A 12,679-nucleotide genomic window follows, 5' to 3' on the forward strand; every position below is an offset into this window, starting at 1 on the left:
CTGAATTATAATAATTTGATTATTTTGTGTATAATATTATAGTATTTAATTGTAATTATAATATGATTATTAATACAAAATATTTAATCAAAATACATGTAATCTCGAATGCATACAGTTGTTTATTTTATTTTCTTATTTGCAATAAATCAATTGACTAATTATTTAATCGGGGCCATACTTTTCCCACCATTTTACGGTAAAGTGACTTCATGCTGTGGAGGATTTTAAAAAAGGTGATGCGCATATTGTTAGTTACGGTAAACGTCGGGATGGAATCCCGTCTTCTGATTGGCTGAGCGCGCAGATTCCTCTCGCTTATTTGTCGAGTTAGCACTCTCTGTGCATCTGTAGCTTCTGCTACTACTGGAACACTCAACGAAGCCGCAGTTTGAGTAACTGGAAACATGCCCCTGAGAGATTCGCTCTAAAGGAACCACGGTGGCATTCATCACCCAAAAAAAAAAAACCCAGGTAAATCGTAAATCATAAATTTTAAAACGTGCGCCATTGAGAAACTTGTCAAGAGTTGTGAGAGGGAGGGGATTTCATGACTGACGTGCGCTTACGTCCGTTCAACAAGCCTTTTTTTTTTCAACACGCAACGCTATGTGTCATTCATATTTTGAAAAATAGCTTCTTTAAAAAGTCCACCGTCTGATATGTTAAGCCAAATGGATATATCGCTATTATTAGTGGCGCGTGATAGGCGGCTAAGCTAGGCACTTAGCTTGCTCATGCAATTCCATTCATTCTGAATTGCCCCGTGTGGTTCAGGTGGCTCTACTCTGTACTGTACTGTACTGTATTGTACTTCTAAAGAGAGGCTTAACACCCTTCCTCTGTTTTATTAACATAGAGGCAAGTTGGCAATTACGTATAGCCAAAGTCGCCACCCATGTCCTTTGAAAGCATTGTTGACTAGTATTGTATTGTTGGAATGAATGGGCCCTTTCAGGGCACACTGATCTCCGTCCTGACATCATAAAACTTCACACATGAAAGCATGTCAGTAGTGTGTTTCTGTGACAACGCGAGAAAATGGTCTGCTAAAGAGTGAACAAGCTCAGTGAAACCTTGTCTCATTACATTACCTCAGGATCAACCAACAGAGGAGCCTGAAAGGTTGACTATAGGACACGAATATGGGAACCATTTTGTCCCGTATTATATATTAGAAATATAAGTGAAGTGAACTACTGCCACAAATGTACCTGTTAACAATATTTCCAGTGGAACGTATCCTCAGCTATTCACCGCAAAACAACCCTATTCATGCTTTTCGTGCTCTTTCTGGAATGTATAAAGATGCCACAAGGTGGCGCCAAAGCTAATAGGAAAGTAATAATTGATGTCAAGGAAGTATGCTGAAGTGATGCATCTTGACTGAGAGCAAATTTTAGGAGTAGCTTCGTATAAGATGTTTGCAGGCTTGTTCGTTCTATCCTTAAGCCCCACTCTGGTCGTCGTGGTAACAAAATATGCAACCGCCATTGGCCGAGCAGGGTTCCTCACACAACTGGGCAAATATCAGCAAGACAAATAGTGTGTAAAGTGTAATATAATTCTTGTGCCTTGAAAACATGTCACAGATAATAATTGAGTTCATTAGAAATGACATAGTTGTTTCCTAGTTTGGGACAATTTAATATAAATGTACTATAAAACAAGCTACTGCATTTCCCCAGTGGCTGGGTCGAGTGTGTCATCCACTTCAGATAAATAAGTGTCTACTGAATGATTTCAGTTCAGAGGCAACTTCTTGTTCACACGGACATGAAAGAGTTCATCTCTTTGTACGGGTCATTTTCATTTTGTGTTAAACGGCAGTTTCGCGCGTCATCAGGTGTAATATACTGGTAATACTGTTGTAAGAAATGAAACAAACAATGCATAAATGAAAGCCTCCACCCGAGGCCCGACTGCAGATGAGTCAATAAACATCCAGCGGAAATATAGTAACTGCTCTGCAAGCAAAGTTTTATGCCCTTAGCTTATCTCCACTTAAAACATATTGTGCGTTACTGTGGGGGGAGACATTTATAGGGCTATTCATAGCGCCATGATTGCGTCTTCCTCTTTCTTTCTATCAGTGAAGTTGAAGTTGGGCACATGTACAGAAAATCGTGCCGGCTTTCATCCCAGTTGTCGTCTTCCGATCAAAGTACACAAAGGTTCGATTATGGGTTGTCTCAGCAGATCTTCTTGAGCGATTACCATGTGGTGTGTAGGGTGTGATTCCAACAGTACGCCAAACTTCTTTTTTTTTCTACAACTACTTTCTTGTCATTTGTATTTCCCGGAAGTCTAAATGCCTTGAGACTTCTCGTTCTGAATAGCGATTGTGGTTGGCGGCGTCGTTTGTTCTTTGTGTGATGTGCCGTGTTGATCATCATGAGTACACGACGTGGGTGTGGTCGCTCACAATTTAAAAAAATGTGGATGATCAGTTGCTCTCAAGCCAAGAGGAAATGAAATAGAAATTGGTCACGTTGGCCCAGACTTGGAAAATTGCTTACTTATTTCCTTTGGGTTGGCTGACGATTTGTCTTCAAAATCCAAGTCCCATGCACAGCAGTCACTTAAAATCACAATTCTATTCCTCCCTCCTCAAGTCGCTTAACCAGGTCACCAAAATAGAAAGTCTTCCTGTTTGTAATGTGTAATTCTTCTTTCTTGGTGTGTGTGAGATAAGGATTATGTCCATCCCCAAAGCTTTAAACCCCACGCACGCCAAATCGCTGATGTCAACATGCAGATTAAAGACCTCTGTGTTTGTAATCCTTGACTGTGTGAATTGTCTCTTTTTACCGTGGTTTCCTGGAAACCCCCCCCCATATTGCTTTATACAAATATGTATCTATGTATATACCGTCAAAATGAGTAATCAATCACTCATGTGATTCTCAAAACAGTTTTACTATCATTTTAGATGGCAGTAATGGAAAAAAACAACATCCATCCATAAATCACCTGTACTGCTCACTCTCTAAGGGAAATATTTTTTTTTTTAAAAAGCACAAATCATTTGTATCCAAAAGAACCTGCGCTGCATTCATTTCCTCTGCAGCCATATTAGGCAGTTGACGAGTTGGTGCATTAAAACTGCTCCACATGATGACACTTTTATTTCCTGATTTCCGCCGCAGCCCCTTTAGACGGTTGCCTCATTTCCAAGGTAACGTCCCTCCTCACCCCTTCCTCTTTCACTCTCATTCCTGTGTTTCCCAGACTGTCGACGGTTCACCATGTTGTGCCGGCTGAGGAGCAGCAGCAGCGTTTCCTTTCGGACCGCCTTTACGTCTGCTTGCAGATGGGCACACACCAAAGAGAAGGGCAAGCCGTTAATGCTCAACCCCCGCACCAACAAAGTAAGTGTGCGTTAAACACGCACATCATGTTATCACGTAATGAGCGTATGGTGATTGTGCGCCAGAGTGAAAAACAATTACTGTACATGCACTGTATGTTGTCATACTATCGTGAAAAAATGGGTTACATAGTAGTGGAACTAAAATGTATACTTTAGACCAGATTGATGCCTCCTTTAATGAGAAAGAATTGTACCATATTTTCCTCAGTGTACAGGAGTTTTTTTAGTTACTTACTTACTATAACTATGTCTAAAATGAGCAAGACAATGAATGTGTGTACTAATTCATTTTCATAATATTTAGGTTTTTTTTGAGGGGGGGATTAGTAAATACAAATTGTGTTGTCAAAATAGTATCTTACAAAAAAGTCTAATAAGTATACTATCCCACAGTGTATTTTATATTATGGCCTCTATCTTCATTTTTTTCCTCAGCTGCAGATGGTAAGACGTTTACTGGGGTTGGGAATGTATTTTCCCTCATAAATACTGATACTTTCACTATTATTAAATAATTATACTCACTAGGGCCACGGAATATGCGTTATATTTATTGTATATGCATCTTAAATAATCAGAATGACAATATCTTGGTTTGTATATATCAGCCTTGTATGCAACACATGATGCCACACAAGTTAGAAGCTGATCAAACGGATCGTTTTTCTTGGCGCACTTTGTCATGTTCTGTTGTGTTCAATAAATGCACTCGGACTCCTCGCAGCTCACTAGCTTGCTCATTTGTAAAAGTAGAGCCGTCCTTGGGATGCAGCAAATCAGTCACATGGTCTCGCTGAAGCTACGCAATGTACACAATGATTTCCTGCAGCAGGACAACAATTCGTAAGCATTGTTGTGTGTCACAATTTCAAATCGTACTTTTGTTGGTGTTTATCCCTGCTGTCAATTTGAATTGCTCACTGCGCGTTTTTGTGAATAGGCTGCAAAATGGGCTTTGTAATCTAGCCGGAACATCACGAATGAGGCTTGGTCTCACCCTCTGCTGGTTATGCCCAACTTGGAGCTGACCAGAAGTGTTGCCGTGCTAAAAATAGACATTCCGACTTCACACGTAAACAGGTCGCTCACCAACTGTGATCAAGTCTTCGAAGTCAGTGGCGATGTTGTTGTATTATGTTGAAGTATCACACCAGTTCACACCAGGCCTAATACATTTTCAGTTGTTGCAAACACTACGGTGACGAAACTAGTGAGGGAAATTGTTCCATCGGCATGACTTTGCAATTTGCAGAGGATTCCCTCCCCCTGCATGCGTCCCAACATAAGGAGCCTCACATGTCAGAGAATAGTGTGTGAAGTCCCTGCATACAGTATATCCACATATAGATGAACAAACACCCGCAACCCGCCCGCCATGTGCCCTCCTTTCTCTCCTTTTATTGGCTTCCTGTTGACAACTCCCTCTCGTCCCTCTCAAAAGTGCTTTCGTGTGCTCTCAGCTGTCAGCTTCTCCGGTCAGGAGCGAACAAGTCAGCCTGTTCTACTGGCATTCTGCCACCTCGTGGAAACCATGTACACAAGAGTCAGTGGGTAAAAGGAGGTTCAAGTGGAAAACGATGTCAAGTTAAAGGCACGCCGTTTATTTTTGAGGACAACATATCCAGCGATCGCTTGAGGCATGTCTCTGTTAGTGTGAAATCAAATATTTGAGGGAATACATTTACTGAATAAATGAATAGGATTGCCATACAATTATCTTTCCAATAAACATTTTCACAGCCTCGATTGGATGTGAACGCTACCCAACGTGTTGCGAATGTATATTTTGGATACGTCTCACTGTTGTCACTTTGTGCGTTTCCCCCAGGGAATGGCCTTTTCTTTACAGGAGCGACAGATATTGGGCTTACATGGCCTGCTGCCTCCTAAAGTAGAAACACAAGACCTACAGGCCATGCGATTCCAGAACAATCTCAAGAAAATGACGGATCCCCTTGAAAAGTAAAAGACATGTTGTGTCAAGCATTGAGGGGGAAAAGAAAAAAAAAAACGACAACTCTCTTTTACGCTCTAATTTCTTCTGTGTAACCATACAGGTACATTTACCTGATGGGCATCCAGGAGAGAAACGAGAGGCTCTTCTACAGAGTGCTGATGGGAGACATTGAGGAGCTGATGCCCATCGTCTACACCCCCACCGTCGGACTGGCCTGCACTCAGTATGGACACATCTTTAGACGACCCAAGTAAGGAATCCATCAACAGCTGATTGATTTGAGTAAAACCGATTGCTCTCGAAATGATATTATTAACCTTACTTTGGGGTTGGAATTTAAACAGATGTGATACAAATTTAGTCTTGTCAATGTTTTGGAAATTGTTTTTGTGTTCATTGACATTGTTGAAAGTCTTATTTTTAAAGTCTTATTTTTCAAAAGGGGTGTACTCATTTATGCTGAGCACTGTATGTATGAACAGGAAATGGGTTGCATACAAGTTCATGTTTCCCTTTGACCCGTGTGATGCCCCCCTGGGGCGACGTGCCAAATTGTTCATTTTTCAATCAATATTCGAATAGCATTTTTTTATTTAACAAAAAGAATACATATTAAAATAATTATAGCCATGAATATGATATTTCAATGTATTAATTATTTATTCATCAATCAAATTATTGGTTAATTTGAGTATTTCAATACAAAATAAATAAAAAGATATTCAATTGAAACATGAATGATATCAAAATGAACTATTTTGCCCGTTTTACATGCGTATTTTGATTTTTGTTTTTTTAAACCTCATCCAGGAATGACCTGGCTCATCATTCTATTTTAAAATCAATGGTGGTCCTTAAGCATAAAAGTTTGCCCCACTGCCGTATACTTATATGTAAACACAAATGACAAGGTATCAGAAATCTAATTGCTTATCTCACAGGGGCTTGTTCATCTCCATTCTGGATAAAGGACACATTCGCTCCATCTTGGACAACTGGCCAGAGACCAATGTGGCCGTGAGTATCCTCTTCTAAATCTCATATAAAGTCACAGAAAAATGGAAATTGTCGTACAAATACACGTTAACAAACGCTTGCCTCTTGTTAGGCAGTCGTTGTGACTGACGGAGAGCGTATCTTAGGCCTGGGGGACTTGGGTGTTTATGGCATGGGAATCCCTGTTGGCAAACTCTGCCTGTACACAGCGTGCGCCGGCATCAGACCCGAGAAGTGCCTGCCCGTCGTGATTGACGTCGGCACTAACAACGAGGTGAGAAGACGCTCTGTAAAATCCCAAGCCTTAAAATGCAATCATTCCCTTCATGTCCGTTCTCGTCGTCCAATCAGACTCTCCTCAAGGATCCGCTCTACATGGGCTTGTACCAGAGGAGAGACCGCTCTCAGGCGTATGACGACCTCATCGACGAGTTCATGGAGGCCGTGGTGGACAAATATGGGCAGGACACTCTGATCCAGTTTGAGGATTTTGGGAACCACAACGCCTTTCGCTTCCTCCGGAAGTACAGGGAGAAGTACTGCACCTTCAATGACGATATCCAAGGTTCAGTTGTTATGCTCAAAATACGACACTGTAGTTCCTCAAATAGTGTTATTTGGTAGACACTATGCTAGGTTTGTCGTCCACTTGGATAATTAACACCTCACCTCAATTAAAGGAATAAACTAGCACTCCGGGTGCTAGAGAACGATTCGTCGGAATCGCCGACGGACGCCCGTTTAAAATTAGAGGTGAACCAGCCTATAGTATATACAATTTTTTATTTCCCCTTCGGAAAAAAGGCGAATGACGGACGATGGAAGGGTACCCACGCTGCAGACGGATGACGAATAACGGATGCTCAATTTGTAGTAAAATGCCCAGCTCTGTAAATAAGATATGCAATACAAAACGATTGCACTGTGTACACAGCTGATTTCTTATCATACTAAATACTTATTTCTATTTTATGTGGATTTATCCATCCATCCCAATTTTCATATAGTTTTTTTTTTAATCATAGTGAGAGAGTAACCGCATTTTGAGTCTTCTGTATGTCCTGTAAAAATAGAGCATTGACATTTTAAAATCTTTGAATCCTTACTCCTAATAAATCCTGCGTACTGTAGTTGTGTAAAAAAAAAAACAACAAAAAAAAACACGTTTTATGCATTACTCATAGGGGTTATAGTATTAATTTACATTCAGATATATAATTTTCTGCATGTTTCTTATTGTAGGCACTGCAGCTGTGGCCCTTGCTGGTCTGCTTGCAGCTCAGAGGGCCACCGGGAAGCCCATCACAGAACACAGAGTGCTTTTCCTCGGAGCTGGAGAGGTAAACCCGAGCTGGTTCCCGCAGTCAATCTTGTTGTTTTTTTTTCAATTGAAATTAATTGAGTCATTTTATACTTCCTGTCGTGTCTATAGGCTGCTCTCGGCATCGCAAACCTAATTGTCATGGCCATGATGGAGTCGGGCATGTCGCAGGCGGACGCCAGGGAGAAGATCTGGATGTTCGACAAAGATGGCTTACTCGTAAAGGTCAGAAGATGCAAAAAGGATGCGCAGAAGCCGTCTGTGTTGCTTCCTGTCTGGCCCAATGAAGTTATCGACTTCGACAATGTGTCATTGTTTTTGATTGGCTGCGCTGTTTGTGTCTTCAGGGAAGGTTGCAGGCAACAGATGGCAACCAAGAAGCATTTGTTCATGACAGTCCTGGCGATGTTCACAGCTTTTTGGATGCTGTCAACACCATCAGACCAACAGCTATTATTGGTAAGACCATGCCATGCTTAACTCAGAAACAATTGGAAGGTGTTCCACAAAAATATGTGAAGGTATTAAGTAGTACTTCGTGCTAATGACTGCTGGTGCCTCGATCAAAGTTGGCAAAATTGCGTTACACCAGTGTCGCATTTTAGACCTGCTTTCATCTGATCCAAAGTGTAGTCTGCTTTCAGTCACCAAATTGTCATTGTCATTTGTGAGACATAGCGTGTCGACCAAATTCACAAACATGCTGAAGTAGACCATTGCCCCGGCATGAAAATAACGATGCACCCATTTTTACGCCGAGCACAGACTATTTTCTGTTGTCAGATGAGTCGCGGGTGAGACAACTCGGTGCGCCGGAACACCCACAGAAGCTCAACATGGTTCCAAGCACGGCAGACTAAATTTGATTTGTTTCGAACTATGATACAGTACTTCATTATCGTACGTGACATTTTTTTTCTTGTAATATTTCCACTCCCTTCGCCATAATGATGCAATGGTGTGTCTTGATGCTATTTTGTTGTTATTTACTGCCATTTGGTTTAGTGCCACTAGAGCTATGGCTTGCTTCTCCTGAACTTCTCCAATAATACGCAGGTGTGGCGGGAGCCGGTCGACTGTTCAGCCACGATGTCATCAAGGCGATGGGCGCCATGAACGAACGGCCCATCATCTTCGCCCTGAGCAACCCCACCGCCAAAGCAGAGTGCACCGCTGAGGACGCCTACACACTTACTGATGTACACAACTTACAGATGTATTGCAAATGATTTATGAAAGTTTCAGTGAACCCTCGCATTTTCGCGGTTTGGCATTCTGGCATTTGCCGATGTTTGGATGTTTGTCTTGGCTGAAAAACTGGCCTGTTCCATTTTTGGCGCTTTGGTGATTAGAAAGTGCAGTGCCACCATCTTGTGTGATTTCTAGGCAATTACAATTACATTCAGTTTTTGACTCTTACTAGTGGGGGTTCACACTGTTTATTTGTATTCTAACAACACAACATACACACACAGGGTAGATGTCTTTTTGCCAGCGGTAGTCCATTTGGTCCTGTGACTCTGAGTGATGGACGAGTCTTCACTCCCGGACAAGGCAACAACGCTTACATCTTTCCAGGTGAGCACCACAAAGAAAATGCTCTTTATTCTCCACGAGCAGTTGAGTTCACTCTGTAGACGCTTGTTGTTTTTGTGTGTGGCAGGTGTGGCTCTGGCTGTTATCCTGAGCGGAGTGCGCCACATCAGTGACACTGTGTTCTTGGAGGCCGCCAAGGTCTGTTATCACCGTACAGAACTTTAAGCATGTCAGAGTGAAGCGCGAGGGTAGCTGTTTGGTGTGGTTGCTCGTCTGTATGTTGTGTCAATGCTAAGCGCAGTCGCTTTCCTGTTAGGCCACCACCACTATTCATATGTTTATGTACGTCTGCTGGCATAACATTGAAAAACTTTAGCCGCTCACGCCATGTTGCCTGTACAACGCATTATCAATGAAGATTTACAATGTTAATCTATCATGATAAAGTTTTAATAGCCTGAGCAGCTCCATATTGTAACTTTAGCAATGAAACTTCAATAAACTTGTATTGCTAGAAAAAAAAATAAAAACACATTGATGCGTGATCAAATTGATCATAATATCCACTTTTTTTGTTGTTATAATGCAACTATTGTCTTTTTTTCACATAACCACTTTATTTAAAGTTACCACTTTACTCTTGTATAATTAATTAGAAATGTGTCTGCTAACATTTGAGAGATTTGTCTTTTACATTTTGGCCGTAACAAACCTTCCTGTTTGTCAAAGTCAACTAAAACTATAACAACAACCTAAGAATGGAATTGGCCTTTTAACTCATTCACTGCCAGACATTTTCAGACCCTCTTTTACCGTAACCTTTGAACAATTTTGAAAAAATAAGTTCCTGGGATTGAATGGCTGGGCTGTGAAAAGACAAATAAATTCATCAATGGCAGTGAATGAGTTAAAAGTGATTGATTGTGTAACTGTGTTTTGTACATAAATACAAAATGAGCTGGCCACCAGTTTGTCAGTGGCTCTGGTTCTTCTTGCAGACGCTGGCAGAGCAGCTGACCGACAAAGAGCTCGAAGAAGGCCGACTGTACCCACCTCTGTCCAATATCCGAGAAGTTTCTCTCCAGATGGCTGTCAAGGCAAGACATAGACACTTTTTCCAAACAGCGTTTTATTGTCAACACATGACGTTTTTATTCATGTCCAATTTCGACTTGTCTAAAATAAAACAGGTCTCTTTAATGATGCTATCTTGTTCCACTCCCAGCCCTTGACTGCCTCATCCAGTCGCAAATTTTGCTGTTGCAGAGCAGTATAATGTTTTTTCTCGCAATATGTACTGTATTCTTTTTTTTTTTTTTCTTGTGACCTTACAGTTGTGTGTTTTATTATAGTATCTTAATTTTTTCACCACTATTTTTGTCAGATCAAAATATTTTTCCTCACAATGTTAAGACTTCATTCTGACACATTTTTTTTTCACGCAATATGATTTGAGTTGAGTTTTATAGTTGTATTATTATGTTATAATTATTCTCTCAGTATTACATTTTCTTCCAAATATTATGATTTTAGTCTTGTAATGTTGCGTTTTTCTCATAACATTACAACTTTCTTCTCATACACGTTTATTCTTGTAATATGCATACATTTTCTTCCTGCAATATTACAACTTTATTTGCTTAGTATGTCAAAGCATTAGCTAGCCTGTTCCTACAATGGCTTCAGTGTTACAACGCACTCTTGACTGTGTATTTGTACGTGCAGGTGGTGGAGTACGTGTACGCCAAAGGCATGGCGTTTCGCTACCCGGAGCCGGTGGACAAGAATGCCTTTGTGCACGCCACTGTGTGGAACACAAACTATGACTCCTTCTTGCCCGACACCTACGACTGGCCCGGGGTCAGCTTCAGCCCCAAGTCGAGTAACTAGAAGTACACTCGCTCCTACTTTAGTGACCTTATGCACTTCATTCATTGCAGTCACACTGCAGAGGGCAGCTGAACATGTATTATGTTACATGACAGCATGGGCATTTTAGTTTGGTATTGCCACTGTTCTTTCTTGCTTCTGTAACTAATACATTCAACACTTGCATCATCTAGTGGTGCAGAGGGGCAGCACAAAAATATAGTTGAAGTACTGAAATCGTTTCGATGCACAAGTTGAGCAAACAACTAATTGGCGTTCAAATTAAGCGTGGCACACACACCTTTAACAGATTAGTCAATTTTTAAAATGTAATAGACTGGTGTATAAAATTGTCTTATGGTGTACTCCAGTTGACCAACACATAAGGATTTGTGATCTTAAGTAACAAACTTAAGTTTAACATTTACCATTTCAGCTCTAACGTTTCGAGCACAGCGGTGGGCGGGGGAACAATAAATCTTGACAGACATTCAACAATTATCAGTATGTGTGTACCACGCTGTAATTATTCCGAACTTTATAGGAAGCAAATATTCATGACATTACTGTATTAGTTAAAATTCATTGTCTTCTTTTGCACATTAAATAATGTTGAATGTTATTTTTTTCTTTTCCAAAAAACACTCCAACTAGAAAAAGTCATGTTTGTATGCAGATCTAGCAACATTCATGTTTGTCCATCCTTTGTTTTTGTTGTTTGCTATTTGCTATATTGTATATTGTTTAGAGCACTGCTTTTAATGACTCATCATCATTGTTATTCTTCCCTGAAATTTTAATGCAAAAGCAGCATAGTATGAAGCCGTGCTTTTCAAAGTGAGGGCTTTTAGTTTCAGTATACAGTGTTCCTCTTACTTTAATTCTTCAAAAAAGTACCGCTATTTAATTGTGACATGCAGAATGAAGTACAGATAGTGTCTAAACGTTTTGAGCATGTGAAATACCTATGTGGTAGCCTGATATATTTTCTGTACTTTGTAGATTTTTACAGCGTATACCAGTATTTTTTGCTAAATCAACAAGTGAAAAAAAGAGTGAAATATGACCTGTTTTGTTGGTCTATTTTTCTAATTTCTTGTACTACATGCTCAGATGTTTTGTACACAAAATGCATTATTTATTGCTTCATGTTGCTGCATGATTTAGTCATTGTGACCTCATACACTGGATGCATAGAAACCTGAACTCATGGCCTAAACTAAACATGAACCTAGTACTTTGTGTATTTGGTGTTTAGGACATTATTAAATGCCAAAACATATTTTAACACTGTATCAATTATCTACGCTGATGTTAAATGACTACTAAATGTTTAACAGAGCAAGTTGTCAAGTTTGTCTAGTGTTAAATGTTGGATTCAGAATGCAGCCTTTATTGTCATACTGCATGTAGTCTGTTTTAAAATTAATTTATTTCAAGAAAACCTCCATGAAGTGTTGGTCTTTGTTGTCACTGTATGTTATTAGTGTACGTATTTATTATTTGTAGTATCATAAAATGTTAATTCGTACTAACAGTCAAATGGCCTTACCCTCTGTTTGGAGAGAAATCAATGTCACTGCACATAGAAGTTATTAAAAATGTTAAAATGTACACTGGTTGTACT

The 12,679-nt window shown here is 40.2% G+C and overlaps 1 protein-coding gene across 1 annotated transcript; it reads left to right on the plus strand.

The window, feature by feature from the left end:
- Positions 1 to 206: 206 nt before the first annotated feature.
- me2 (malic enzyme 2, NAD(+)-dependent, mitochondrial) lies at positions 207 to 12,666 on the plus strand. The gene is made up of 15 exons (XM_086031489.1): positions 207 to 474; positions 3,232 to 3,371; positions 5,202 to 5,335; positions 5,431 to 5,580; positions 6,272 to 6,347; positions 6,439 to 6,600; positions 6,678 to 6,891; positions 7,569 to 7,666; positions 7,759 to 7,872; positions 7,995 to 8,106; positions 8,704 to 8,846; positions 9,123 to 9,225; positions 9,311 to 9,381; positions 10,182 to 10,280; positions 10,909 to 12,666. The coding sequence occupies exons 2-15, from the start codon at positions 3,249 to 3,251 to the stop codon at positions 11,071 to 11,073; spliced, it is 1,764 nt and encodes a 587-aa protein (XP_085887615.1). The 5' UTR covers positions 207 to 474; positions 3,232 to 3,248; the 3' UTR covers positions 11,074 to 12,666.
- Positions 12,667 to 12,679: the final 13 nt, after the last annotated feature.

Source organism: Filicampus tigris, chromosome 5 (genome assembly GCF_054856515.1).
Source record: "Filicampus tigris isolate MCC_2025a chromosome 5, RoL_Ftig_1.0, whole genome shotgun sequence".
NCBI lineage: Eukaryota > Metazoa > Chordata > Actinopteri > Syngnathiformes > Syngnathidae > Filicampus > Filicampus tigris.